The 26,712-nt window shown below is 47.6% G+C and overlaps 2 protein-coding genes across 5 annotated transcripts; both read left to right on the top strand.

Annotated features, from left to right (window-relative positions):
* Nucleotides 1–601: 601 nt before the first annotated feature.
* Nucleotides 602–5,203, top strand: rpz5 (rapunzel 5). Its single transcript, XM_034528901.1, has 3 exons — nucleotides 602–727; nucleotides 1,076–1,342; nucleotides 2,752–5,203. Exon 3 carries the CDS (start codon nucleotides 2,813–2,815, stop codon nucleotides 3,992–3,994), a length of 1,182 nt encoding a protein of 393 aa, XP_034384792.1. The 5' UTR covers nucleotides 602–727; nucleotides 1,076–1,342; nucleotides 2,752–2,812; the 3' UTR covers nucleotides 3,995–5,203.
* A 182-nt stretch (nucleotides 5,204–5,385) lies between these two features.
* rpz4 (rapunzel 4) lies at nucleotides 5,386–25,899 on the top strand. Of its 4 annotated transcripts, XM_034528895.1 has the most exons (4): nucleotides 5,409–5,515; nucleotides 22,315–22,442; nucleotides 23,386–23,439; nucleotides 23,615–25,899. In XM_034528895.1, exon 4 carries the CDS (start codon nucleotides 23,635–23,637, stop codon nucleotides 24,817–24,819), a length of 1,185 nt encoding a protein of 394 aa, XP_034384786.1. In that variant the 5' UTR covers nucleotides 5,409–5,515; nucleotides 22,315–22,442; nucleotides 23,386–23,439; nucleotides 23,615–23,634; the 3' UTR covers nucleotides 24,820–25,899. The 4 variants fall into 4 exon arrangements, with proteins under 4 accessions (XP_034384788.1, XP_034384789.1, XP_034384787.1 ...); XM_034528898.1 differs by lacking the exons at nucleotides 22,315–22,442; nucleotides 23,386–23,439; nucleotides 23,615–25,899 and adding exons at nucleotides 8,247–8,348; nucleotides 8,476–10,524 and having other exon boundaries at nucleotides 5,391–5,515; XM_034528896.1 differs by lacking the exons at nucleotides 22,315–22,442; nucleotides 23,386–23,439; nucleotides 23,615–25,899 and adding exons at nucleotides 8,247–8,300; nucleotides 8,476–10,524 and having other exon boundaries at nucleotides 5,392–5,515.
* Nucleotides 25,900–26,712: the final 813 nt, after the last annotated feature.

Consider the following 26,712-nt stretch of genomic DNA (forward strand, 5'->3'; position numbering starts at 1 on the left):
CTGGTGCTGGAAGTAGAGCCAGCTCTATCCTGATAGGGGGGTGCTTTAAAAAGCAGACATAACACCTTCAAGCACAACATCATGAAAGAGATTAGTTCAGCTGAGTGGATGCATGCTGAGTGAATCCAGACCAACACAAGCTCGTTCCTCAGCTGGCGGTCATTATCTCAAATATTCCCGTGTCTCCACCTGGGGAGCCTGAAACCACAAGCAGCAAAGGTAAAACCTTTCTTTGCCAACATGAAAGAAAGTCAGCATTTGTGTGGAGAACAAACACACAAGCACAACCCCCATAAAAGCCAGCGAGGTCCTCCAGCTGAGTGACGGCCTGCTCGGGCCTCTGCAGTGTGTGTTTACCAGCATCACGCCACATCCCGTTGAGTCCCTGTGAACGCTATATGCTGCACTCTCTGAAGGGAGTCAAGTGTGAGATCTGAGGGGCGACGCGGGAACAAGGCGGTGGCGGCTGACCAGTATCAATGTGCAGCAGACATCCTTCCCTCCTCTTCCTGCTCCGCCCCTTTACGATCCAGAGACCGTTGACGGGCGTCGAGCCGCCTGCGATATAAAGCACAAAGGCCATGAGCGAGCTGCGACTGTCATGGCGTGTCCTCGGAAACACAGACCGTCTTTCACGGACTGAGCTCTGCCCCCGCCGGGCTAATGTCACCCCTCTTTGCAATGCTTGAAACCAGCAGCCAATAGCGTTCCAGCACTAATTATAAGAGTAGGTCAACATTCACCGAATCATCTCCAAAGGCTTTTCTTTAAAAAGTATAATGATTACATTTTTATATTTAGCGTAACTTGCTGGGAATTCAAACTTGTTGCAGACAGAGGTCTCTTAATTGGGCTTTTGGAGCCAGTCTCACAGAAGTTAAAGGAACCAGTCCAGTGGCCATGGCAACCTTGTGAGAGCCGTAACAAGAGGGGGTTTGTGCTCATGGGTCGCTTTGTTGAACCCTGCTGGCATCGCTCTCCTTTTCATTCTCTCCGTCGCTCTCCTTGTGCGTCTGTTTCTCTTTCTAACGCACACTCACACACAAACCAGTCCTTTTTCTGTTAATGTTCCCAGGGTGCAGGGTGTCCCTGCATGGGGAGTGTTTACAGGATGTTATCTGTGTCAGAGCCGGCCCCTCATCCCTCTGAGTGGGTTTCTGAGGAATGCTGGAACGGGATGGAGGAGTTCCAAAGGGGGAGTGACGAGAGAGAGAGAGCCAGACAGACACCGGCAGAGAGAGAGAGAGAGTCTATATATACATCCCATGGAGGCTGGTGCTCACAGGCACAGCTGGACTACTGGATAACTGGACCGTAGCCCACTGGATATTTAGCTTGAAAGGTGAGTTCCTCTTTTTATGCTCTAGTTCTTTATTCAGCATCTCCATCATCTACTTCACCATCAGTTATAGTTTTCTATAAAAGGTCAAACAAGAAAGAAAGAATGAAAAACTCAATCTTTGTTGGTTCAGTTTTTTTCCCATTATTAAAGCTGGCCTTCATTAAATAAGCTTTTTAAAAATGTATTTAAAAGTCAAATGTCAAAGGGGTCCTTTGGGGGACGTGGTCTGGTTAAGAGCTTCCGTGTGTGGTTCCCATTGAGGTTCTGTAGCAGACCTCACATTGTTTAATCTGTGCTGTGCGGGACTCGCCTTTTTTACTTCCACTAAATATATTTCACTTTTTTAACCGAAAGAAGACAAACTTGTGTTGTTTTTTTTTACAAGAGAAGATATTTTCAAACACAAGCCAAGAGAATTACTCAGTAAGTATTTACTTTCACTGTTATTCGTTTTACCTTTGAATTAGAATACAATTGAATTCTGTTACGCCATTACAAATACACATTTTGAATGGTGCACTTTTTTTGTTATTTTAAATCACATGGAAATGTGGATGAATCTTAAAAGCACTGATGGCATGTGGTTGAATAAAGTAGATCTAATTAGTGTAAAATAACACCACTGATATCATCACTGCAGCAATTATTGGTGAGTCTATGTTCTTTACACATATAAACCTGTATTGGACTCTTTTCATACCAAAACCTCCAAAAGGACATTTGTATGTGTCTAGTTTTAATTACATTGGGGTTGTAATGATTAGGGAAGTGCGATTGCATTATTATAAGTGCAGTGGTGGATTTTCTTCTCTCAGCCCTGGGTGTGCCTTTTTCTGAACTGGATATGGGCTCCAGGGAGAAAAGAGTTAGGTCATCTCTCTTGTGTATTTTACATCGAAGGCCATACTATCGTTCCCAAAGTGAATCCCCTCCTTTTACCGTGTTGTGAACATCTGTGTTTGCTTTGGGTCTTGGCTATTGTTGGAGCAGCAAAGGGCCGATACGGCAGTGTTGCGCAATACGTCATGATTCACGAGTACACACACCATGTTTGATATTTGTTCTGAATTGCCATCCATGTGCGCCTCGTTTGTGTACTTTCATGAGCTTTTATTCTGCTATGTGTCAATGCCACCAAGGCTTAAAGAAAACGAGTCCCTGTCATTAGCCGAGGCCTTTGAGGGTGCGGCATGAAACTGGATGCCTACATGTGCAGACATGACCTGCCGTCGGCTCTAACGTAGGGTTTTGTTTTTCAGGAAAATGTCCTGTGAGAAAAAAATATATTCTATGTCAGCTGTTTATAAAAAACAAAAAACAAGAAAGCAACCATATTATTCCTGAAATGTCATCAAATCTATTAAACTATGATGAACTTTACAAGGGTTTCGTGTTTCTTCTTCTTTCAGGCAAAGCCTCTGGCTGTGGAAAACAACTTTAGTTTAGTTAGTGTGAAACACATAAACAAAGATGAACAGCGTGGCAGATTGGCTCGTGCTGAACAGGGACAAGATCGAGAAAGGCGTGGAGATCATGGGGCAAGCCTCGGAGGTGCTCGCGGCAACCGTGGGCCAGCTCCACCCAATCCTGGAGGCCGTGTTCGTGGCTTCGGCCGAGATACTCAGCAACCCGGACAGCAAAGAGGCTCGCTACCTGACTCAGCAGTTCGAAATGGTCAACCAGCAACTCGAGGGAATCCAAGATGAGATTGATAAAATCGCCCTGGAGCTGCAGAGGTCGTCGTTGAACAAGCAGAACTTCGATCGGGAGGCCCAGATGCTCAGCCAGTACGAAAAGTTCCAGGACTTTGTCAAAGCCAAGCCCAAGTTCAAAGAGAAGAAAATGGAGAAGTTCCTCAGCCATTACGAGAACACCGATGCCGACTTGAACCTGGACGCCCTCTACAATGCTGTCATTGGGCAGAGCACCGCGGGAGACCCGTTGCTTGAAACAGTGGTCACCACAGAGCAGAGAAGCAGAAGGGCGGTTGAGGATTTCTGCGCTCGGCTGAAGAAGCTTTTTGTGGTGGGCATTATCGCCGTCATGGGCCACTCCGCCCTCAAGGAAGGGGTGGTGGGGGAGGAGATGGTGAAGAAGTGGCAGGGACGGATGGAGGACGTGGAGACACGAATGAAAGCGGCGGTGGATGACTGCACCGACAACTTTGCCGATCAAGCCAAGCTGGACATGGAGCTCCTGCTGCAGGAGAATCCCGGCGCTGTCAACAACGATTTCACCAAATCCCTTCTGGATTCTCTCGTTAAGAAATACGACTGGGTGAACTGGTCCATCAGGGCCTTCAGCGACAAGGAGCGCATTTTCTTTTTCAACTGGCTGGCCGGAAAGAAGTGCCAAGGAAGTGGAGGAGCCAACTGGTTTGACATTTTGACCAAGACCAAGATTAAAGTGGTCGTCTCTTTCTGCGTTGACCCCAAGCCCATTGACAAGAGTAAGATCCTGGAGCAGATTGAAGTTCAGAAGATCAAGAAGAACATGATGGAAGTGGCTCTGGCTTTGAACAAGAGCTTCCCCAACTGCCTGGTCCACGCTGTCAGCCATTACAAGGAGGTGGTGGAGTCCAACAACTTTCACGAGGATTGTTACTACTATGGAAAACACAAAAAAGCCTCCCTGTGTATCCACTCCGAGTAGACTCACAGAAACACATAAAGTACAGGAAGAAAATGAGCAACGCATACATTTATGAATGTCTTTACTGGAGACATGGAAATATTCCCATTAAATATTGAAAAATTATATCGTAAATACTGTCTTTGTCAATTCATAATCTGCTCTGTCAGGTTTCTGGCTTGTGATTCGTTGTCTTGCTTCTAATGATTTTTATTCTTTTACATATATTTTTCATCTGTTGATGATCCAGCAGCTTCAGTGTGAGTCGTACATCTCCGTGCCTCCGTGACGTAGTGTTATGACCCTCGTGATGATTCGGTCCCCATTGGATATTACTAGAGTTGGGCGATATGACGATGTTAGTCTGTTAACTGCGAAGGACGTAGCCATACAGTGTATACCAAGGCACCCTCCCCTCTAATACCTTTAAACATCTCTCGGACCATTGAAGGCAATTTGGTAACGACAGCCAGCCTTTATGATGGGATGCAGTACCGTTTGGGTTATTTGTAAGTTAAATTATTGACCTTTGAAAACTGAAGAACAAGCGAGTAATTGTACCTTGAGTTGGGATTGTTTGAGGACTTTCTGATGTAAAAAATGAACTTTCTATAGATAGATAAGAAGATGGAGACCATGTATGTCTGTAAGATATGAGGCTACAGCCGGGAGACCGTTAGTTTAACTTAGCATGACAGGAAGTGTCGGATGTCAATTTGCAAGTTATGCCGAGAACAAGGACTTCCTGGACGTGGTCACACAACCACCGTGTGGGTTAAACAAACAAGATATAACGTGTTAACTAGTGAGATCTTTTCCACCTTTGGACAGAGCCAGGCTAGCAGCTGTCAGACTTTATGCTAAGCTATGACAACCGTCTCCTGGCTGGAGATTCATATTTAAGAGTCTGATATGGTCAAAAGCTCCAGAACAAGTAAATACTTGAACCTTGAGTTGAGATTGTTTTGTCATTTCTTATACAGTTTCTCAATTTGTTTAAGAGCATATTTACCACCTACAGAATATCACAAAATGAAAAGAAATGAAACACGTCAGAGGATTACATGTATATTGCCGATTCCTTGATATAAATGTGTATGAAACGCTGCTTTTGGTGCAATATATTGCTGCAGGGCAAACGTCCAAAATCCTGATTCCACAATCAATTCGCCAAGAGACATTTGTATATTTTACTTTAATTTGTAATAAACAGGAACAATATGAATGCTATGCTGTCATCATTGGTCATCATTACTCAGTTATTAATCACTTTTTTAGTTAAAACCTATTACAAAAATCACGATTAATTATGACAACACATCTCTTGCAACAGTAATAATGCTTTTATAACATTGTTTATCAAATGGGTGGAGGTTAATCTGTAATAATATCGCCACAGAAACAATCTATCTAATCCTCCTCCACCCAAGTTTCTTTTTTTCTTTTTCTGCTCTGGGTGTGCCTCTGCTCCACGAGAGCCACGTGACCAAGAAGAAGGCAAACAGACCTCAGTTCGTGGATTTCTTCCGCAAACATTGGACGGTGAGTCCCTTTCTATTCAAACGGTTCCATAGTCGGACAGGCTGGATCGATCAGACACTGTTCAAACGGTTCCATAGTCGGACAGGCTGGATCGATCAGACACTTCGATAGGAAACGATCGATTACACTGATCCACTCCATTCCAGCCTCTCGTTTTCTAATCGAACTTTTCTTTTCTCCGTCTTTGTGAACGCGGCTTCATTTCATAACGTGAAGTGGGTGATCGGATGAATCTGCAAAGAAAAGAAAAGTAGTGCACTTTTAAACTAAAGCGCGTGGACTTTAATGGCGTCGGTTGCCAGATCTGATGCGTTCTTTCCAGGAAGTGCTTAACTTCTCAATGGCGGTGTGCACCGGTCTGTGTGTTAAGCTGCCATGTTTGTTGGTTTGTTTGTTTGTTTGTTTGTCCATCGGCTGCGCGAGGATACAATTAGAGGCCGTGAACACGGGCCGATCGATAACTGATCCATTAGGGCGTTAAGTGGTCAGCTGTCAGGTCGCTCATGACACGTGATGGAGGAGGACTGTTGTTTTCATTAAATTATTAGTTTCACTTGAAGTGCAAATATCACACAATACACATTAAAATAGTCTTGAATTCAAAATGTAGGTCAACATCAGTCTGTGGTCAGAATACAATAAACAGCTAAAACGTCTTCTGCAGAAAAAGGTCCCCTGTGACGTATTATTATGTATTGTGTTATTAGATAATGTTATTGAAGAAATTGTACTTGCTTGATTCTTGTTGTTCTGAGTTTGGACTCATGGTTTAATGCACTTATTGTAAGTCGCTTTGGATAAAAGCGTCAGCTAAATGACATGTAATGTAATGTAATGTTGTTAGATGTTATTAGATTAGAAGTGGAGCTATTTCTTACTTCATATTAATTTTGTTGTCCAGTGGTTGTCAAACCAGAGGTTGGGCCCCTCCAAAGGGTCACAAGAAGAACCTGAGGGCTCGTGAGATGATTAATGGGTCAGAAAACAAGAAAGAACAAAGATATTCTCCACACAAATCTGTTTGAATTGTTTGACTTTTGTAGTATTTTGTGAGGGGTCACAAGCCAAAACATACTGGAAACAATGCTTTAAAAAAAAATGTATATATGGTTTAATGTATACTTAATCTGAAAAGTAGCGGTGGAGAGTACAATGTTTCCCTCTGAAATATAGTATAAATGGAAATACTCAAAACCTCAATGTTACAGTACAGTATACTGTATACAAGAAAATGAGTACTTTAGTGGAAATATTAGTAATGAAACAACACTTGTTATCCGTGTCTGTCGGGTGGCAATCATATCTCTGGTGAGATGCACATTCAGCTCTGTTTCTGAAAATGTGATTTCTTCAAGCACTTTTATGTTCAGACTGCGTGAAGGTGCTTCACATGCACTCAGACTGCAGTTACGCCCCCCCCCCCCCGGGACCTTGAGAAAGATAGATAGCGTCAGTGGAAAACAGGAATCACAGTGTTAGCCGGTCAAATCCAATAAGATACATAACTGTAAATGGTCTAACATCCTGCGGGAATTTCCTGTACATTGTTGTTTTTGTTCACAAGTCTCACAAGAAAATGATGCCGATATTAAATATTTTATATCACAATTACTGCAGAAACAGAGCTGTGTGGTTAACATTCAAAGGATGCTTTAATGGGATAGTCTATGAGAAGATCACTAAATATGATGCTACAGCTAGCGGCTGGTTAGCTTAGCATAAAGCCTGGGAACAGAGAACCTAGCTCAGTTCAAATCCCGACAACCAGACGAAAGAGTGCTACTGGTTGCCTCATCAACACTCAGCAAATAAGGGAATAAGTGTGTTTCTCAACAATAACGAACTACGCCCTGAATCTGTGTTGAGATCTGTCAATCACGTTGCAAGTCAATCACCAGTGTTGACCTCCTGCAGAGGAGTTTGATGCATCAGGCTGAGGAATGGGTGATATCTGCTCACAGAGCACACTTCAGCAGAGAGAATAACAAGCTGACACATTATTTTCCATTGTCTTGTTGCCGTGGTAACTTGCTGAGTTTGACTGGAAAACGCACCCTTGCCCAGCAAGTTTAACCTCTTACACTTAATCACTTCCCACGCCTGCTGCTCCATTATTGACTGGAGGACTGAAGGAGAAACAGCTCTGCTGCTCCTCCAGAACTCTCTGAAGGCCAGAAACCTGAATTAAAACATGAGAGGACAGCTTCATTAGCCTCAGCTGCTTAGATTTCCACCCAAATAACACATTTCCAGCTTTTCAAAAGGACATGTCCGAACATGCCTATAAAATCCATCTGGGTTGCTGTGCCTGTCAGCGTTTTATCTGTTTCCTGTACTTTGGGAGGAGGCGTTTTGTTAAATAAGATTTCTTTCCAAATCCAATGGACCTTGTTTTTCAAGTGCAAAGCACAGGACAGGATGTGGCTCTCTGATAGAAGGACTCATCTGGCGTCACTGAACCCTTTTAGGCAGTCAGTCAGCTCTCCTCCATGTTGTCTTTACAAGTCGTCCTTTATAGAGGAATGATAGATGACTCTGACCAACACCAATGATCACAACGTGAACTTAAATGTTTTAATGATGAAACTGTTTTCCCAACAGTAAACACACAATCAACATACGGCCCTCCGTCACTGCTGGATTCCCTTTGCATTGTTGAGTCATTGCTCACTGGGTGTGGCCTTCAGCCGGCACTGAAGTTAACTTGGCTGTTTCTCTCTTTCCTTATCAGTTGTTGCTGTGTTCTAAGAGGAGGCAGGCCGCAGTCTAACACTGAAGCAGAACCGTAAGTAGAAGAACCAACATGTGTTGCTTCTGTCTGTAAAACTAAAAGGTCTTAGACCTTCTGCCTCACTTGTGTTCAGTTCTTTACCGTTTGATTGTTCTTAGAGGAGTTTTTCTTGCTTAAATATCACAGACTGTTTCTAACCATGTCAACATGTTTCTCTTATTAAAATCAGTTGGGGAGACATCAGCAAAGATGGCAAGCCAGCTGCAGCAGTTCGTAGAGGAGAGGAAGGACATGGTGGAGACTGTGATGGAAGTGTTTGAACATGGAGCTGAAATGGTGGCCGGCATTGTCGGCGACCTTTTCCCCATCTTCTCCATCGCCGCCCCAATCGTTAAACTGGCTCTGGACAATGTGGAAAGCAAAGAGGCGGTGTTCATGAAGGAGCAGTTTCAGAAGGTGCGAGATGGTCTGGAGGGGATCTCCGAGGAGATGCAGCGCATCAACGAGGAGATCAAGAAGAGCGGATTGGATGCTGTGTATTTCCCAGTGGAGGAGAACATCACTAACCAGTTCAGGAAGTACATGGACATCCTCAACGCCAAACCCAAGTTCCGGGAGGTCAAGAAGAAGCTTTTCCTGGATCATTTTGGCAAGACCGGCGGTGACAAAAACCTGATCACCCTCTACAACTCTGTGACGGGAGATAACTTCTCCGGGGAATCCGTGCTCGACATCACGCTGAACTACGAGGAGAAGAGTCGCCGGCCGGTGGAGGACTTCTGCGCCAGGCTGAAGAAGCTCTTCTGCATCGGGCTCATCGCTCTTTTGGGCCACGCCGCTCTGAAGGGGAACGACGAGGAGGACGCGCTTCTGAAAGACTGGGGCGAGAAGATGAAGACCGTCCAGCTCAAAATGAACGTCGTCATTGAAGACTGCATCCTCAGCTTCCCCAAACAGGCCGAGATGGACTCCCGTCGCCTGGTGAGAGACGAGTCAAACTTAACCAACAAGCAGCTAGCTGATGCTATCATAAAGAAACTGAAGAAGAAGTATGACTGGGTGGGCTGGTCCGTGCGTATCTTCCGGACCCCTTCAGGCATCTTTGCCAACAAGAAGGATTACCACTGCCCGACTGGGAGGAGTCGCTTCCAGGTGCCTTCATCCGATGAGAAACTCAACGTCTGGGTGTCCTACAGCTCCTCGCCTGAGCCTGTGGACGGCAATCACATCCAGCAGCTGATCCAGAGTCAGAAGAAGCCCACGGTGGTGGGTGTAGCCGAGTTCCTGCATGAGAAGTTGCCCGGCTCCTGCGTGGTCCACACGGTCAAAACCAGCAAAGACCTGGCCTGCTCCTGGAGCTTCAAGGATGAGCTTCACTACTGGGAGGAGCACAATAACGTCTACGTCTGCGCTCACTGCGCCTGAAGTGTTTAACGCGGAAAGTCAACCATTCAGTTTGTAGGTTACTTCTTATTTACACGGATATTCAGAGTCTATCGCTGCCTTACCTTCATATACTACACAGTGTGTGCCTTGATTCAGTATTTAGAGATGTTAACTGTTAGTTTATTGTAGTCTGGGTGCATCAAATCAGGTCAATTTTATATATACAGTCCAATATCACACATTTTTCTTAAGTGGTTTTACAATCAGTGCAACATGTGACGCCCTCGATCCTTAGACCCTTGATTTAGATCAGGAGAAAACAGCTTTGATTGGGGGGGAAAGGAGGAAACCTGAAGGAGGGATCCCTCTCCCAGGACGGACATGCAATAGATGTCACATAAACAGACTCATGACCTTTTGACCCCACACAGCTGTGCTTAACGGGCAGAAGAGCTCAGCCCCTTTCTTCAGGCTATATTATATGTCTCTTTTTGTTATGAAATTGCTCAATCGTGTAACGTAATAATCTGCAAGTTCACAGTTGCTGAGGAATTCTCGTATATGATCCACGAGTGTGTTTTCGCTGTAAGTTTCAGGAGGACGTGGTTGTTTTGTTTTGGGTTGTTGACTTCCAGAGAAATAATGTGTAACATGCCGAGGGTTAGAGACCGCGTACAGATGCCTAGCGGAACTGCGCTTGAGCCACGGCTTTATGTGGTGCTGCAACACAAACGGGGAAGTGGTACCTGCTCAAAGGTAGTGGTACCTGCTCTGACTGTGTGGTGACAGGAATATCCATCCATCCATCCATTATCACCCGCTTATCCGAGGTCGGGTCACGGTGGCAGCAGGTTCAGCAGGCCGACCCAGGCTTCCCTCTCACCCGCAACACTTTCCAGCTCATTCTGGGGGATCCCGAGGCGTTCCAAGGCCAGCCGGGAGATATAATCCCTCCAGCGTGTCCTCGGTCTTCCCCGGGGCCTCCTACCAGTTGGACGTGCCCGGAAAACCTCTAATGGGAGGCGTCCAGGAGGCATCCTGACTAGATGCCCGAACCACCTCAGCTGACTCCTTTGGACACGAAGGAGCAGCGACTCGACTCCAAGCTCCCCCCTGATGTCCGAGCTCCTTACCCTATCTCTAAGGCTGAGCCCGGCCACCCTACGGAGGAAGCTCATTTCGGCCGCTTGTATCCGAGATCTCGTTCTTTCGGTCACGACCCAGAGTTCGTGACCATAGGTGAGGGTTGAAACGTAGACCGACCAGTAAATGGAGAGCTTTGCCTTGTGTCCACCACCGGGTTCTCGGGTTGCCGCCACGACAGGCACCGATGACCTTCCGGCCACAGCCCCAAGCAGCCACGTCCACAATAGAGGCTTTGAACAAGGTCCACTCGGATTCCATGTCCCCAGCCTCCCTCGGGATTTGTGAGAAGTTCTTCCGGAGGTGGGAGTTGAAGACCTCCCGGACAGGATCCTCTGCCAGACGTTCCCAGTTCACCCTCACTACACGTTTGGGCTTGCCAGGTCTTTCTAGCCGAGTCCCCCGCCATCTGATCCAACTCACCACCAGGTGGTGATCAGTTGACAGCTCTGCTCCTCTCTTCACCCAAGTGTCCAAGACATACGGCCGCAGATCAGATGATACGATTACAAAGTCCATCATTGATCTCCGGCCTAAGTTGTTCTGGTACCAGGTACACTTATGAGCCACCTTATGTTCGAACATGGTGTTCGTTATGGACAAACTGTGGCTAGCACAGAAGTCCAACAACAAAACACCATTCGGGTTCAGATCGGGCAAGCCGTTCCTCCCAATCACGCCCCACCAGGTTTCTCTGTCATTGCCCACGTGAGCGTTGAAGTCTCCCAGGAGAACTATGGAGTCGGCAGGCGGCGCCCTTTCCAGGACCCCTCCCACCGACTCCAAGAAGGCCGGATACTCCGAAATGCTGTTCGGTGCACAAACAACAGTCAGAGCCTTACTCTCGTTCCCCGGGGAAAACTACAACACAGCGGCGCTCAGCCGGGGGCTCGTGAGTATCCCCACTCCCGCCCGGCGCCTCTCACCCTGGGCAACTCCAGAAAAGGACAAAGTCCAACCCTTCTCCAGGAGCTTGGTTCCAGAGCCCATGTTGTGCGTGGAGGTGAGCCCAACTATATCTAGCTGGTACCGCTCCACCTCCTGCACCAGCTCCGGCTCTTTCCCCGCTAGTGAGGTGACGTTCCACGTCCCTAGAGCTAGTCTATGCTGCCGGCTATCGGCCCGCCCAGGTCTCCCGCCTGGCCCGCCGCCCGGTCTACATAGCACCCGACCCCGATAATTCTCCCTGCGGGTGGTGGGTCCACAGGGTGACTGCTGCTCCATGATGTTTTTTCGGGCTGAGCCCGACCGGGCCCCATGGGCGAAAGCCCGGCCACCAGACGCTCGCCGACGAGCTCCCCTCCTGGGTCTGGCTCCGGGAGGGTGCCCCGGTTTCCCTTGTCCGGGCAAGGTAGCTTCAGTCCGTGGGCTGCTTATCATCAGGGTTTATGAACCGCTCTTAGTCTGGGCTCTCCCCCGAGACCTGTTTGCCTTGGGAGACCCTACCAGGGGCTGATGCCCCGGACCACATAGCTCCCAGGATCACTGAGCCACTCAAACTCCTCCACCACGTTAAGGTGGCGATTCATAGGAGGAGAAGCAAAGAAAAGTCACTAATTAAACCTAGATTTAAAGATGTACGTTGTTGAGAATGAAATACCTAGAAACGTAGAATAGACACCCAGCACATAATAAGGCCTTGACACACTGGTTAGAATAGTCACACGGCATATAATAGACGCTGTTTAGAAATAAGCACACGAACATAACGCTGCGTAGACTCTCCTCCGCACAGTTCTCAGGGACTAGAGAGCAGGAGGCTGCTCGAAGGAGTGATTCCTGTGTTGACGAACTGTCTGCACATCGTGTCAGATAAAGAACACCTGCTAACTGACCCCCCTGAAACTGAGAGACTATGCCCCCGCTTCGCACATAAGATTGCACAACATACACACACACTGATCTGCTACGCCACCTGAAGGCCACATGATCCGTGAGCCTAGAGGACGGGACCGTCCTGTGCTCCAATGAGGCTCTCAGGAAGTCTAAACCAGAGTCGCCTCCACCTTATAGTCGACCAATCAAAAATGCCCTTAAGGACGATATAGGCTAAGTGCGCACTCTGCTAGGCACCTTTTTCTGTGCTATTTCTTAGCTAGATTCAGGGCCATGCATAATACTCCTGTTCCGATTGAATAAATGTTCATTGTTTGATTTTAATTTTCTTGTCTCAAGTCTTGATTTCACTACCACAACAAATTGGTAGCAGAGGATGGTTTTACTCGATTTATTGTTAACGTAGAAAAGTGAAACAGATAGAGAAGAAGACGACCAATCTGACGGGGAGCCATCCACCGGGAGCCATTCATCTCACCTCACGAACCTGATCAAAACAGCTGTACAACTAAAAGGTAAGCAGAGGCTATTTCATTGAAATCTGCATATTGTCGATAGAAATCTAAATCCTGATCAGTAGTACTGAGTGCGAGTATGAATTGCATACAATTATAATTGTAATTGTAACATTTAAATAATGTTAAGATTGTGACAGGATTGTTATGTGAAAGTAGAAGGTTTTATTTTAAAGAATCTGAGCACGTCCTCCGGGATCGGATTTGTGTGGGAACGCGTAGCGTAAAAACAAGCCCAGAGAGGTTGTTACGTGGGTGGTCCCGAAATCGCGGAAATTAATGTAAAGGAATTTGAGTTAAAGATAAAAGTCAGACAATAGGTTCTGCAGAACAATGGGAGGGACTGACCAGACCAAATACCAGTCCCCCGTCTGGAGCAGGAGGATTTCAGCTGTCAGGAGAAGGGGGTTCATCTATGGAATGGGAGGAGATGACTCTACAGCTCAAAGAGCAACAAACACTGCCCCCTGGTGGAGCACCACGGTTCAACTATGACAGCCGGCCCATCCGAGAAGGAAGACCGACCCCAAACACTGACATCTCCACCACCACCTGCTGGACAATCATTGACATTAGCAGTACAAATGCTGCCATCTGCTGCCCAAACAGTAGGAAAGCCCCAACACAGAACAACAAGACTGATGGCAGCCACACCCCCTCCCATCTCCCATGCCCTTTACACCCTCCCCCATGCCCTTTCCACCAGCCCCTCCCGCTGGATCAAGAACCCCCACTCCCCTGAATACAACGATGAGATCCACCAACCCCTTCAGCTATCCAAGCGTTCTGGGAAACGTCTACGTCCCGCCAAGTGACCACATCGTCTACATAGATCAAAATGGCTACCCACTCCCTCAGTCAGTGCCACACTCCCCCTTGCCCACTCAAGATCAACAAGCTGCCAACAACAACAACCCTTCAAGCAGCTCTGACAGCAAGGAAGATGAGTATGTGGTCTCAGGAACCCTGAAAGGCTCAGCAAAACCAGTAGGCCCCCGTAGGTCAGCAAGAATACACCAGAAGAAAAAAAGAAGCAAGAAAGACAAAGAATCCAACAAGAAGATGAGGAAGATGAAGAACTACAGCATCTCCACAACAACATGCCCCTGCGTCAAGTACCAGGAGCACAGACAGGTGCCTGCAGCGTCTCCCCATTTAGCTTTGGAGACCTGACTGGAATGCTACAGGCACTGGCCCAACTAACAGCTGGAGCTGAACCATGGATTGAAGGATTTGAAGCAGTCACTCCTGGCCACCTGCTGGCCATAGGAGACATCAGAGCTGTCATCACAAGATGCCTGGATGGATACAGAGGCCCCAAGATCCTGGAACAAGCAGGAATCCTCTCTACCATGACACCTCCGACCCCCTTCAATCCCCACAGGAATGGACTATGGGCTGTCCTACGACGCAAGTTCCCCACCCCATTGGACAAAGTTGCAGTCAAAAGCTGCAAGTGAGATGGAAAAGAAATGCCCTCAGCATACCTGGCCAGCACCCAAGAAAAATGGAGAAAGGCCTTTAAAGAACCACATGATGCCTCAGACACCACCATCTCCATGTGGTGAGCCATGGCAGTGAACGATCTGCCCTTCTCGGTCAGAGAGAAGCTGACTGACTATGCAGAACTGGATGAAGCCTCTGATGAGACCTGGGCTACTCAAGTACGTCACCAGATGAACAGGTACATCACCAAAGAATCAGAAGAAGATGAAGCAATCAAACTGTTGGAGAAACGCCTTCTCCTCAGCCAACTGGAAGAGAAAGAAGATGCACTGGCTGAAAAGAAAGCAGCAAAGAAATCATCAGCCCAGTGGGACCAACAGAATTAGAAGCCCTGATTCGAACACAGATGGCCGCACTGCAACCACAGCCCCCTCCCCAACCAATGATGCCACAGGCCCCTCCACAGCCCTACTATCAGCCCCAGCAACCACAACCCTTCTACCTGTCCAGACAAAGCCAATGGCCACAGAGAGGAGGCAGAGGAGGAGGAGGAGACAGAGGATCAGCCTACTTCTGCTACAACTGTGGAAGACCAGGCCACTATGCCCGAGACTGTCGTGTAGCCCCACAACAACAACAACAACAACAACAGCAAGGCGGAGGAAGAGGACCCCCCAGAGGCCCACCGCAGGCCGCACCAGGTCCTGCAGCGTACCCAGTGCCATATCAACATGATGCTTACCCTCCCCCACCACAGTTCTTTGACCCTGCCACCGGAGAACATGCCCTCCAAGCCCCTCAAAGACAGTGGTATGATCAGCAGCAGTATTGACGGGGCCCGCCACAGATGACGTCAGAGACACAGACCATCCATCCATCCATCCATTATCACCCGCTTATCCGGGGTCGGGTCGCGATGGCAGCAGGTTCAGCAGGCCGACCCAGGCCCCCCTCTCACCCGCAGCACTTTCCAGCTCATTCTGGGGGATCCCGAGGCGTTCCAAGGCCAGCCGGGAGATCTAATCCCTCCAGCGTGTCCTCGGTCTTCCCCGGGGCCTCCTACCAGTTGGACGTGCCCGGAAAACCTCTAATGGGAGGCGTCCAGGAGGCATCCTGACTAGATGCCCGAACCACCTCAGCTGACTCCTTTCGACACGAAGGAGCAGCGACTCGACTCCAAGCTCCCCCCTGATGTCCGAGCTCCTTACCCTATCTCTAAGGCTGAGCCCGGCCACCCTACGGAGGAAGCTCATTTCGGCCGCTTGTATCCGAGATCTCGTTCTTTCGGTCACGACCCAGAGCTTGTGACCATAGGTGAGGGTTGGAACGTAGACCGACCAGTAAATGGAGAGCTTTGCCTTCCGGCTCAGCTCCCTCTTCACTAAGACGGACCGGTACAGCGCCTGTTTTACTGCTGCAGCCGCACCGATCCGCCTGTCGATCTCCCGCTCCACCTTACCCTCACTCGTGAACAAGACCCCGAGATACTTGAACTCCTTCGCTTGGGGTAGGCAGTTTGCCCCCACCTGGAGGGAGCAATCCGCCGGTTTCCGGCAGAGCACCATGGCCTCAGATTTGGAGGTGCTAACTCTCATCCCTGCCGCTTCGCACTCGGCTGCAAAACGCCCCAGTGAATGCTGGAGGTCACGGTCCGAGGAGGCAAACAGGACCACATCATCCGCAAACAGCAGAGAGGCGATCCCGAGACTCCCGAACCGGATCCTCTCCGCCCCCTGGCTGCGCCTAGATATCCTGTCCATGAAGGTCACGAACAGGACCGGTGATAAAGGGCAGCCCTGGCGGAGGCCAACACCCACCGGGAACGTGTCTGACTTACTACCGAGGAGACGAACACAGCTCCTACTGCAGGCGTACAGAGACCGGATGGCCCGTGCCAACGGGTCCGGCACCCCATACTACCGCAGCAGCCCCCACAAAAACCCCAGAGGGACCCGGTCGAAAGCCTTCTCCAGGTCTACAAAGCACATGTAAACTGGTTGGGCAAACTCCCAGGACCCCTCCAGTAATCTTGCGAGGGTAAAGAGCTGGTCCACTGTTCCACGACCGGGACGGAATCCGCACTGTTCGTCCTGAATCTGAGGTTCGACAAGCGGTCGGAGCCTCCTCTTTAGCACCCTGGCATAAGCTTTTCCCGGGAGGCTGAGCAGTGTGATACCACGATAGTTCGAGCACACTCTCCGGTCCCCCTTCTTGAAGATGGGAACCACCACCCCGGTCTGCCAGTCCATGGGCACTGTTCCCGACCCCCATGCGACACTGAAAAGGCGTGTCAACCAAGACAGCCCAACAATGTCCAGCGCTTTCAGCATCTCAGGGCGGCTCTCATCCACCCCTGGCGCCTTGCCACCAAGGAGCTTTTTGACTACCTTAGCGACCTCTGCCAGGGATATGGGTGAATCCACCCCAAAGTCTTCCGGCGCTGCCCCCTCTCCGGGGGACATGTTGGCCGGGTTTAGGAGTTCCTCAAAGTGCTCTTTCCACCGCCCGACGATGTCCCCAGTCCGGGTCAGCAGTTCCCCCCCCCCTGCTGAGAACAGCCTGGGGTAGACCCTGCTTTCCCTTCCTGAGCCGTCGGATGGTTTGCCAGAACTTCCTTGAGGCCAACCGAAAGTCCTTCTCCATGGCCTCCCCGAACTCCTCCCATGCCCGAGTTTTAGCCTCCGCGACCATCGTCGCTGCAGCCCTTCTGGCCCGCCGGTACCCGTCAGCTGCTTCAGGAGACCCCTGGGCCAGCCAGGCCCGAAAGGCCTCCTTCTTCAGTTTGACGGCTTCCCTCACCCCCGGTGTCCACCACCGGGTTCTAGGGTTGCCGCCACGACAGGCAGCGATGACCTTCCGGCCATAGCCCCGAGCAGCCGCGTCCACAATAGAGGCTTTGAACAAGGTCCACTCGGATTCCATGTCCCCAGCCTCCCTCGGGATTTGTGAGAAGTTCTTCCGGAGGTGGGAGTTGAAGACCTCCCGGACAGGATCCTCTGCCAGACATTCCCAGTTCACCCTCACTACACGTTTGGGCTTGCCAGGTCTCTCTAGCCGAGTCCCCCGCCATCTGATCCAACTCACCACCAGGTGGTGATCAGTTGACAGCTCTGCTCCTCTCTTCACCCGAGTGTCCAAGACATACGGCCGCAGATCAGATGATACGATTACAAAGTCGATCATTGATCTCCGGCCTAAGGTGTTCTGGTACCAGGTACACTTATGAGCCACCTTATGTTCGAACATGGTGTTCGTTATGGACAAACTGTGGCTAGCACAGAAGTCCAACAACAAAACACCATTCGGGTTCAGATCGGGCAAGCCGTTCCTCCCAATCACGCCCCGCCAGGTTTCTCTGTCATTGCCCACGTGAGCGTTGAAGTCTCCCAGGAGAACTATGGAGTCGGCAGGCGGCGCCCTTTCCAGGACCCCTCCCACCGACTCCAAGAAGGCCGGATACTACAACAGTCAGAGCCTTACTCTCGTTCCCCGGGGAAAACTCCAACACAGCGGCGCTCAGCCGGGGGCTCGTGAGTATCCCCACTCCCGCCCGGCGCCTCTCACCCTGGGCAACTCCAGAAAAGGACAAAGTCCAACCCTTCTCCAGGAGCTTGGTTCCAGAGCCCATGCTGTGCGTGGAGGTGAGCCCAACTATATCTAGCTGGTACCGCTCCACCTCCTGCACCAGCTCCGGCTCTTTCCCCGCTAGTGAGGTGACGTTCCACGTCCCTAGAGCTAGTCTATGCTGCCGGGGTTCGGCCCGCCCAGGTCTCCCGCCTGGCCCGCCGCCCGGTCTACATAGCACCCGACCCCGATAATTCTCCCTGCGGGTGGTGGGTCCACAGGGTGACTGCTGCTCCATGCTGTTCTTTCGGGCTGAGCCCGACCGGGCCCCATGGGCGAAAGCCCGGCCACCAGACGCTCGCCGACGAGCTCCCCTCCTGGGTCTGGCTCCGGGAGGGTTCCCCGGTTTCCCTTGTCCGGGCAAGGTGGCTACAATCCGTGGGCTGCTTATCATCAGGGTTTGTTGAACACAGACCATGCACTTCTCAATATCCATGAAAACCATATCAAACGCCAATGGGAGCGTATCCAGTACCTGCAGCCTGTTTCCAAGACATCAGTATAGATTATACAGACACATTTTCAAAAGAACGTAGTACAAGGGAAAAGACATGTGTTCAAAATGGGTGGAAGCAATCCCCACCAAGCGCTCAGACGCTCAGACAGTAGTCAAATGGCTACGGACAGAACTCATACTTAGATATGCGGTACCTAGACGCATCAGGTCCGACAACGGAACACATTTCAACAACAAACTTCTGCAAAAAGTGGAACTTGCTCTGGGAATAAACCACAAGTTTGGTTCGGTGTATCATCCACAGTCACAAGGTCTGGTCGAAAGGGCCAATCAAGCAATCAAGGGAAAGCTGGCAAAAATGTGCGCAGGTACAAGGATGACATGGGTTGAAACCCTACCTTTGGTATTGATGACAATGAGATCATCCCTAGGCGGTAAGACGCACCTTTCGCCACATGAGTTATTGACTGGTAGAGTGATGCCAGGTCCGCCCAGGGATGGAGGTCATATGTCAGCCCTGGACGTACAAGAAATAGAAATAGAAACCGCCACTTTAACTGGGATAATAGTGGGTGCTCCCCCAGAGTTAGGTTGGGTTTGGGGATTTTTCTTTCCATAATCGTGGGCTTAACGGTATGGCAATACGAAAGATTTGAAAACAGACCCCCGCACACACACACGCCATTAGACATAGGCTGTCTCCCGATTGAATTGATAAACCAACCTGGACTTGCCATGGACAACAACCCACAGAATGACAACACCGACGAGTCCCAATTTACCATTTCATATTAGGTCACACCTAGCAGGTGTGAACAGGGGGAAGTCTTGATTTCACTACCACGACAACGTCAACCACAAGCACGCCGACACATTCAAGGTCATTCAATTTATTTATACAGTCTCAACAGACTGTAAAGAGACGGACGAGCAAACCCTGGAAGACGTGCAACAGGTGCACAATAATAAAACAGTCCAGCATATGAAATATAAAGAGTACTGTAATAATAGCAGGAACTTTGACCACAATTTGGGGGGCTCAGACTGTCACGAATTCCCCTTCTTATTAGTGTTTTCATTCTGTTTTCTAGTTTAATTAACTCTCATGTCATTTCAGACCCGGTCATTCACACCTTCACCAGGTGTGAATCGTCCTTCATTCCCTTCACCTGTTACTCATCTCACCTGCAGCCCATCCCCTCGTTAGTCCCTCACTCCTTAGGTCCCCTCACTTGTCCTCTGCCAGATTGTCTTGTGTTTTCGTGCCGAGCTCTCCAGCATTACTTTAGTCTCACTTCCTGATCTGCCTGTTTTGACCCCGCCTGTACAAAGTAAAGACGTTCATCTTTGTTACCCCGGTCTCGGAGTCGTGCTTTTGGGTTGCAGTTTGTCAAACTGTCACACAGACAGTCTTTTGATGTCAGGAAAAATACTCAAATGACCAAATCAGGCTTGTTGTCTGATACCTGTTTGCCAATGGAAGTGCTTCCCAAATTTCCACTGGCAAGTGACCGAGTTACGTCAATGCTCAGAGAGCCGAGGCCACAAAATGCTTCATCAGCAACTTTGAGTGGAAAAACAAGCCTGAAAATTATCCTCATTGACAAACATCTGCAATATGGGAAGAACTTTTAGAAGGTTCTGGATATATTTCTATATGTTGGGCGTTTAGGGAAAGTGGACAAGAGATCATCATGTTTTAAGTTGATGTGACAAACGTTTGAGCAAACAGTTCCATATTTACGTGTCCAGCAGATTAAAGATCCCCTCAGGTTACAGTCACAGTTTAACAGTTTTAAACAGCCCCCCTCCAAAAGCAGGCTTCTGCATACCAGTGTTATGGGATGGGAACTTCATATTTATGAGACAGTGCCATGCTAAATAACTGGTAATCTGTTGCATTGGTTCCCAACCCAAGTCCAGTCTGACGGTCTGCATCCCCCTACAGCTCCAGAGGTCACTGAGAGGTCACGAGACCGGTAACATGGTAGCAAATAAGTCAATAGAACCAATTCATCTGGTTTGTGCTCTTGTGAGATTTAGTCAAAGTTGTTGTTTCTCAATGGCATTTGGACCACAGCATTTGACCAACATTATATCTTCTCATCTTGCCCCTCTGACCTCTTCTGAACCATTCAATGCAGGATTTAAGTGACAAATCAATCAACGAGGTATGGTATACTGCCATCTGCTGGTAGAAAGGTAAACCCTTTACTCTGCGTCTCCTCATACAGGCTCTGCTTTGTGTTCACTCAGAAACAGCACAATGATGTGGAAATGTAAATATGATGTTAACAGCAACTACACACACACACACATTACTTTGATTAAACTATATTAGGAACTGAGTTGCATTAAAGAATACAACGATTAATTGAAAAGTTGATTCTTGCTGTGTACATATATGGGAATGAATATTAAACTGCCTGTCGTCACTTCTGTAACCGTGTGTGAGGTGCACTTATAACATGTTAACAAACGGAGTCGGGAGATCAGACACAGTCTGTTACTCCTGTTTAATAATTAATGTTCTTCTAATGTTACCCTGCTATGCGTTTGATTCATAGAAGATTGTAATTTAGAACATCTATCACTGGCTTTTATTTTGACATTCGTTTTAAGCACTTAAGTTTTCCCGTTTTTGGTTTCAAACAGAAAACGAAGAAACGATGGCATTTCCGTATTTTCGAATGAACCATAAAACAAATGAACAAAACGTACACGGACCGGCCCTCCATCACTGCTGGATTCCCTTCGCATTGTTGAGTCGTTACATTACATTACATGTCATTTAGCTGACGCTTTTATCCAAAGCGACTTACAATAAGTGCATTAAACCGTGAGTCCAAACTCAGAACAACAAGAATCAAGAAAGTACAATTTCTTCAATAACGTTAAACTACAAAGTGCTATCAGTAAGAGACATTTAAGTGCTACTAAAGTGCTAAACTACAAAGTGCTATCAGTAAGAGACATTTAAGTGCTACCAAAGTGCTAAACTACAAAGTGCTATCAGTAAGTGCTATCAGTAAGAGACATTTAAGTGCTACTAAAGTGCTAAACTACAAAGTGCTATCAGTAAGAGACATTTAAGTGCTACTAAAGTGTTAAACAACAAAGTGCTATCAGTAAGAGACATTTAAGTGCTACTAAAGTGCTAAACTACAAAGTGCTATCAGTAAGAGACATTTAAGTGCTACTAAAGTGTTAAACAACAAAGTGCTATCAGTAAGAGACATTTAAGTGCTACCAAAGTGCTACTACGGCGCTACCTTCCCTATTCAAGGTATAGTCGGAAAAAAAGATGTGTTTTTAGTTTGCGATGGAAGATGTAGAGACTTTCTGCTGTCCTGATGTCAATGGGGAGCTCGTTCCACCAATGAGGAGCCAGCACAGCAAACAGTCGTGACTTCGTAGAGGGTTTAGCTCGAAGTGACGGAGCTACAAGCTGATTGGCAGAAGCCGAGTTAAAATAAATCAAATTGACAATGAAAGAGGAAACTAGTATAGTATAGGATGAGGGAAATGTTTAGTCCCCCAGATTACAGACTCATATTTAAACAGTTTAAAACATGTGGTTCACACTGTATATTGAACCCACCCTCCTCCCCATGTGGACATCGGGAAACCAATTTCATTGGATGGGAACTTTATTTTTCAGAGACGGGGCTGTTCAAAGCACACTGGTTTGTCCAACCCAGCCCCACCCTGGTGGTCTGCATCCCCCAACAGCTCCAGAGATCAATCTGAGGGCTCATAAGACGGGTAACAAGGAAACAAGGAAACAAGGTAACAAGGAAACAAGGAGGAGAAGAGAACAGGTTTATCTGGTCATTGTCTCTATTCTTGTGAAATGCTGTGTAGTTCCAGTTCTTAAGAAATCTAGAACGTGTTAAAATGATCTCAGGAGGTGAAACTCTCTTTAAATTCATTGGAATATGTAACCTTACAGGGGAACTAAGGGTTGTGAGATGACTTTGACTAATTTATGAATGTTAAGCCAAAAGAAAGGTTGGGAGTCTGTGGTCTAGTGCCGCATATTCTCTGTATCTCTGTATCTGTTGCATTGTTGAGTCGTTACATTACATTACATGTCATTTAGCTGATGCTTTTATCCAAAGCGACTTATAATAAGTGCATTAAACCATGAGTCCAAACTCAGAACAACAAGAATCAAGCAAGTACAATTTCTTCAATAACGTTAAACTACAAAGTGCTATCAGTAAGAGACATTTAAGTGCTACTAAAGTGCTAAACTACAAAGTGCTATCAGTAAGAGACATTTAAGTGCTACTAAAGTGTTAAACAACAAAGTGCTATCAGTAAGAGACATTTAAGTGCTACTAAAGTGCTAAACTACAAAGTGCTATCAGTAAGAGACATTTAAGTGCTACTAAAGTGTTAAACAACAAAGTGCTATCAGTAAGAGACATTTAAGTGCTACCAAAGTGCTACTACGGCGCTACCTTCCCTATTCAAGGTATAGTCGGAAAAAAATATGTGTTTTTAGTTTGCGACGGAAGATGTAGAGACTTTCTGCTGTCCTGATGTCAATGGGGAGCTCGTTCCACCAATGAGGAGCCAGCACAGCAAACAGTCGTGACTTCGTAGAGGGTTTAGCTCGAAGTGACGGAGCTACAAGCTGATTGGCAGAAGCCGAGTCATTGCTCACTGGGTGTGGCCTTCAGCCGGCACTGAAGTTAACTTGGCTGTTTCTCTCTTTCCTTATCAGTTGTTGCTGTGTTCTAAGAGGAGGCAGGCCGCAGTCTAACACTGAAGCAGAACCGTAAGTAGAAGAACCAACATGTGTTGCTTCTGTCTGTAAAACTAAAAGGTCTTAGACCTTCTGCCTCACTTGTGTTCAGTTCTTTACCGTTTGATTGTTCTTAGAGGAGTTTTTCTTGCTTAAATATCACAGACTGTTTCTAACCATGTCAATATGTTTATCTTATTAAAATCAGTTGGGGAGACATCAGCAAAGATGGCAAGCAAGCTGCAGCAGTTCGTAGCGGAGAGGAAGGACATGGTGGAGACTGTGATGGAAGTGTTTGAAAGTGGAGCTGAAGTGTTGGCCAGCATTGTCGGCGACCTTTTCCCCATCTTCTCCATCGCCGCCCCAATCATTAAACTGGCTCTGAACAATGTGGAAAGCAAAGAGGCGGTGTTCATGAAGGAGCAGTTTCAGAAGGTGCGAGATGGTCTGGAGGGGGTCTCCGAGGAGATGCAGCGCATCAACGAGGAGATCAAGAAGAGCGGATTGGATGCTGTGTATTTCCCAGTGGAGGAGAACATCACTAACCTGTTCAGGAAGTACATGGACATCCTCAACGCCAAACCCGAGTCCCGGGAGGTCAAGAAGAAGATTTTCCTGGATCATTTTGGCAAGACCGGCGGTGACAAAAACCTGATCACCCTCTACAACTCTGTGACGGGAGATAACTTCTCCGGGCAATCCGTGCTCGACATCATGCTGAACTACAAGGAGAAGAGTCGCCGGCCGGTGGAGGACTTCTGCGCCAGGCTGAAGAAGCTCTTCTGCATCGGGCTCATCGCTCTTTTGGGCCACGCCGCTCTGAAGGGGAACGACGAGGAGGACGCGCTTCTGAAAGACTGGGGCGAGAAGATGAAGACCGTCCAGCTCAAAATGAACGTCGTCATTGAAGACTGCATCGTCACCTTCCCCGAACAGGCCGAGATAGACTCCGATCGCCTGGTGAATGCGATATACAAGCCAAACTTATCCAACAAGGTGCTAGCTGATGCTATCATAGAGAAACTGAAGAAGAAGTATGACTGGGTGGGCTGGTCCGTGCGTATCTTCCGGCCCCCTTCAGGCATCTGTACCAACAAGAAGGATTACCACTGCCTGACTGAGAAGAGTCACTTCCAGGTGGATTCATCCGATAAGGAATTAAACATCTGGGTGTCCTACAGCTCCTCGCCCAAGCCTGTGGACGGCAATCACATCCAGCAGCTGATCCAGAGTCAGAAGAAGCCCACGGTGATGGGTGTAGCCGAGTTCCTGCATGAGAAGTTGCCCGGCTCCTGCGTGGTCCACACGGTCACAACAACCAGCAAAGACCTGGCCTGCTCCTGGAGCTTCAAGGATGAGCTTCACTACTGGGAGGAGCACAATAACGTCTACGTCTGCGCTCACTGCGCCTGAAGTGTTTAACGCGGAAAGTCAACCATTCAGTTTGTAGGTTACTTCTTATTTACACGGATATGCAGAGTCTATCGCTGCCTTACCTTCATATACTACACAGTGTGTGCCTTGATTCAGTATTTAGAGATGTTAACTGTTAGTTTATTGTAGTCTGGGTGCATCAAATCAGGTCAATTTTATATATACAGTCCAATATCACACATTTTTCTTAAGTGGTTTTACAATCAGTGCAACATGTGACGCCCTCGATCCTTAGACCCTTGATTTAGATCAGGAGAAAACAGCTTTGATTGGGGGGGAAAGGAGGAAACCTGAAGGAGGGATCCCTCTCCCAGGACGGACATGCAGTAGATGTCACATAAACAGACTCATGACCTTTTGACCCCACACAGCTGTGCTTAACGGGCAGAAGAGCTCAGCCCCTTTCTTCAGGCTATATTATATGTCTCTTTTTGTTATGAAATTGCTCAATCGTGTAACGTAATAATCTGCAAGTTCACAGTTGCTGATGAATTCTGGTATATGATCCACGAGTGTGTTTTCGCTGTAAGTTTCAGGAGGACGTGGTTGTTTTGTTTTGGGTTGTTGACTTCCAGAGAAATAATGTGTAACATGCCGAGGGTTAGAGACCGCGTACAGATGCCTAGCGGAGCTGCGCTTGAGCCACGGCTTTATGTGGTGCTGCAACACAAACGGGGAAGTGGTACCTGCTCAAAGGTGGAAGAGTTCCTTTGTTGAATTTTGGAAAAAAGGTCAATCATGGGTTGTGATTTTATTTTGATCAGAATGTGTCCAACATCAACACTACTTGTTGACAAGGTCAGACACCACTGAGTTCTTTGTATATTGTTTACATGTTATCACCTATACGTTTAATAATGTCTTTCTACTTTTGACTATTTGACCCAAACACGCCACGTATTTACTGTCGTTATCAATACTAAATTATTGATAAAATGTTCATCTTGCTCTGTTTTTGATTATTTCTATTTTCATACAGTACATTTTGGATTATCAGTGTCTCAGATTCAAAATCAATGAATGTCATACATCTTCCAAATAAACAAAGTCATAAACAAAGTCATCATCCTTTGTCTGTTTATTGTTGTGACTGACTCACAGTTTGCTTGTTATGACACACACACACACCTCTGACTGCGTGGTGACAGGAATACACATATCTATTACATTCATTCAAAGTGAATATTTGTGGTTACTCCACTCGTCCAAATATGTGGGCTGTTTAATAAAAAAGCTGTTCCCTTAATCCGTTTTCTCTTGAAAGCTAAATGCACAGTTCCACTGAGGAGTCACAGAGCGGAGGGTGTGACACCCAACTGCTCTGTGGAGATGTCTCACATCTTAGGGAGAAAAAAAGAGAAGAGGAAAAGGATATTCTGGTTAGCTTGTTTGGAAACACCCATCGTGCTCTATGATCGTGTGGTTGTGGCTTTTCTATCTTCGGCGTTTAAAGACTCAGGCTGCCGGGTCACGCTTGGGGTCACGTGCCCTGAACGGAAACCAACAAGTGCAAAAGAAAACAAGATATTTGTCTCGATGTATTTTCACTACGAGTTCTTGGATTGGACATTTAAACGGAAGCAAAGAAAAGTCACTAATTAAACCTAGATTTAAAGATGTACGTTGTTGAGAATGAAATACCTAGAAACGTAGAATAGACACCCGGCACATAATAAGGCCTTGACACGCTGGTTAGAATAGTCACACGGCATATAATAGACGCTGTTTAGAAATAAGCACACGAACATAACGCTACGTAGACTCTCCTCCGCACAGTTCTCAGGGACTAGAGAGCAGGAGGCTGCTCGAAGGAGTGATTCCTGTGTTGACGAACTGTCTGCACATCGTGTCAGATAAAGAACACCTGCTAAC

Source organism: Cyclopterus lumpus, chromosome 25 (genome assembly GCF_009769545.1).
Source record: "Cyclopterus lumpus isolate fCycLum1 chromosome 25, fCycLum1.pri, whole genome shotgun sequence".
NCBI classification, from domain to species: domain Eukaryota; kingdom Metazoa; phylum Chordata; class Actinopteri; order Perciformes; family Cyclopteridae; genus Cyclopterus; species Cyclopterus lumpus.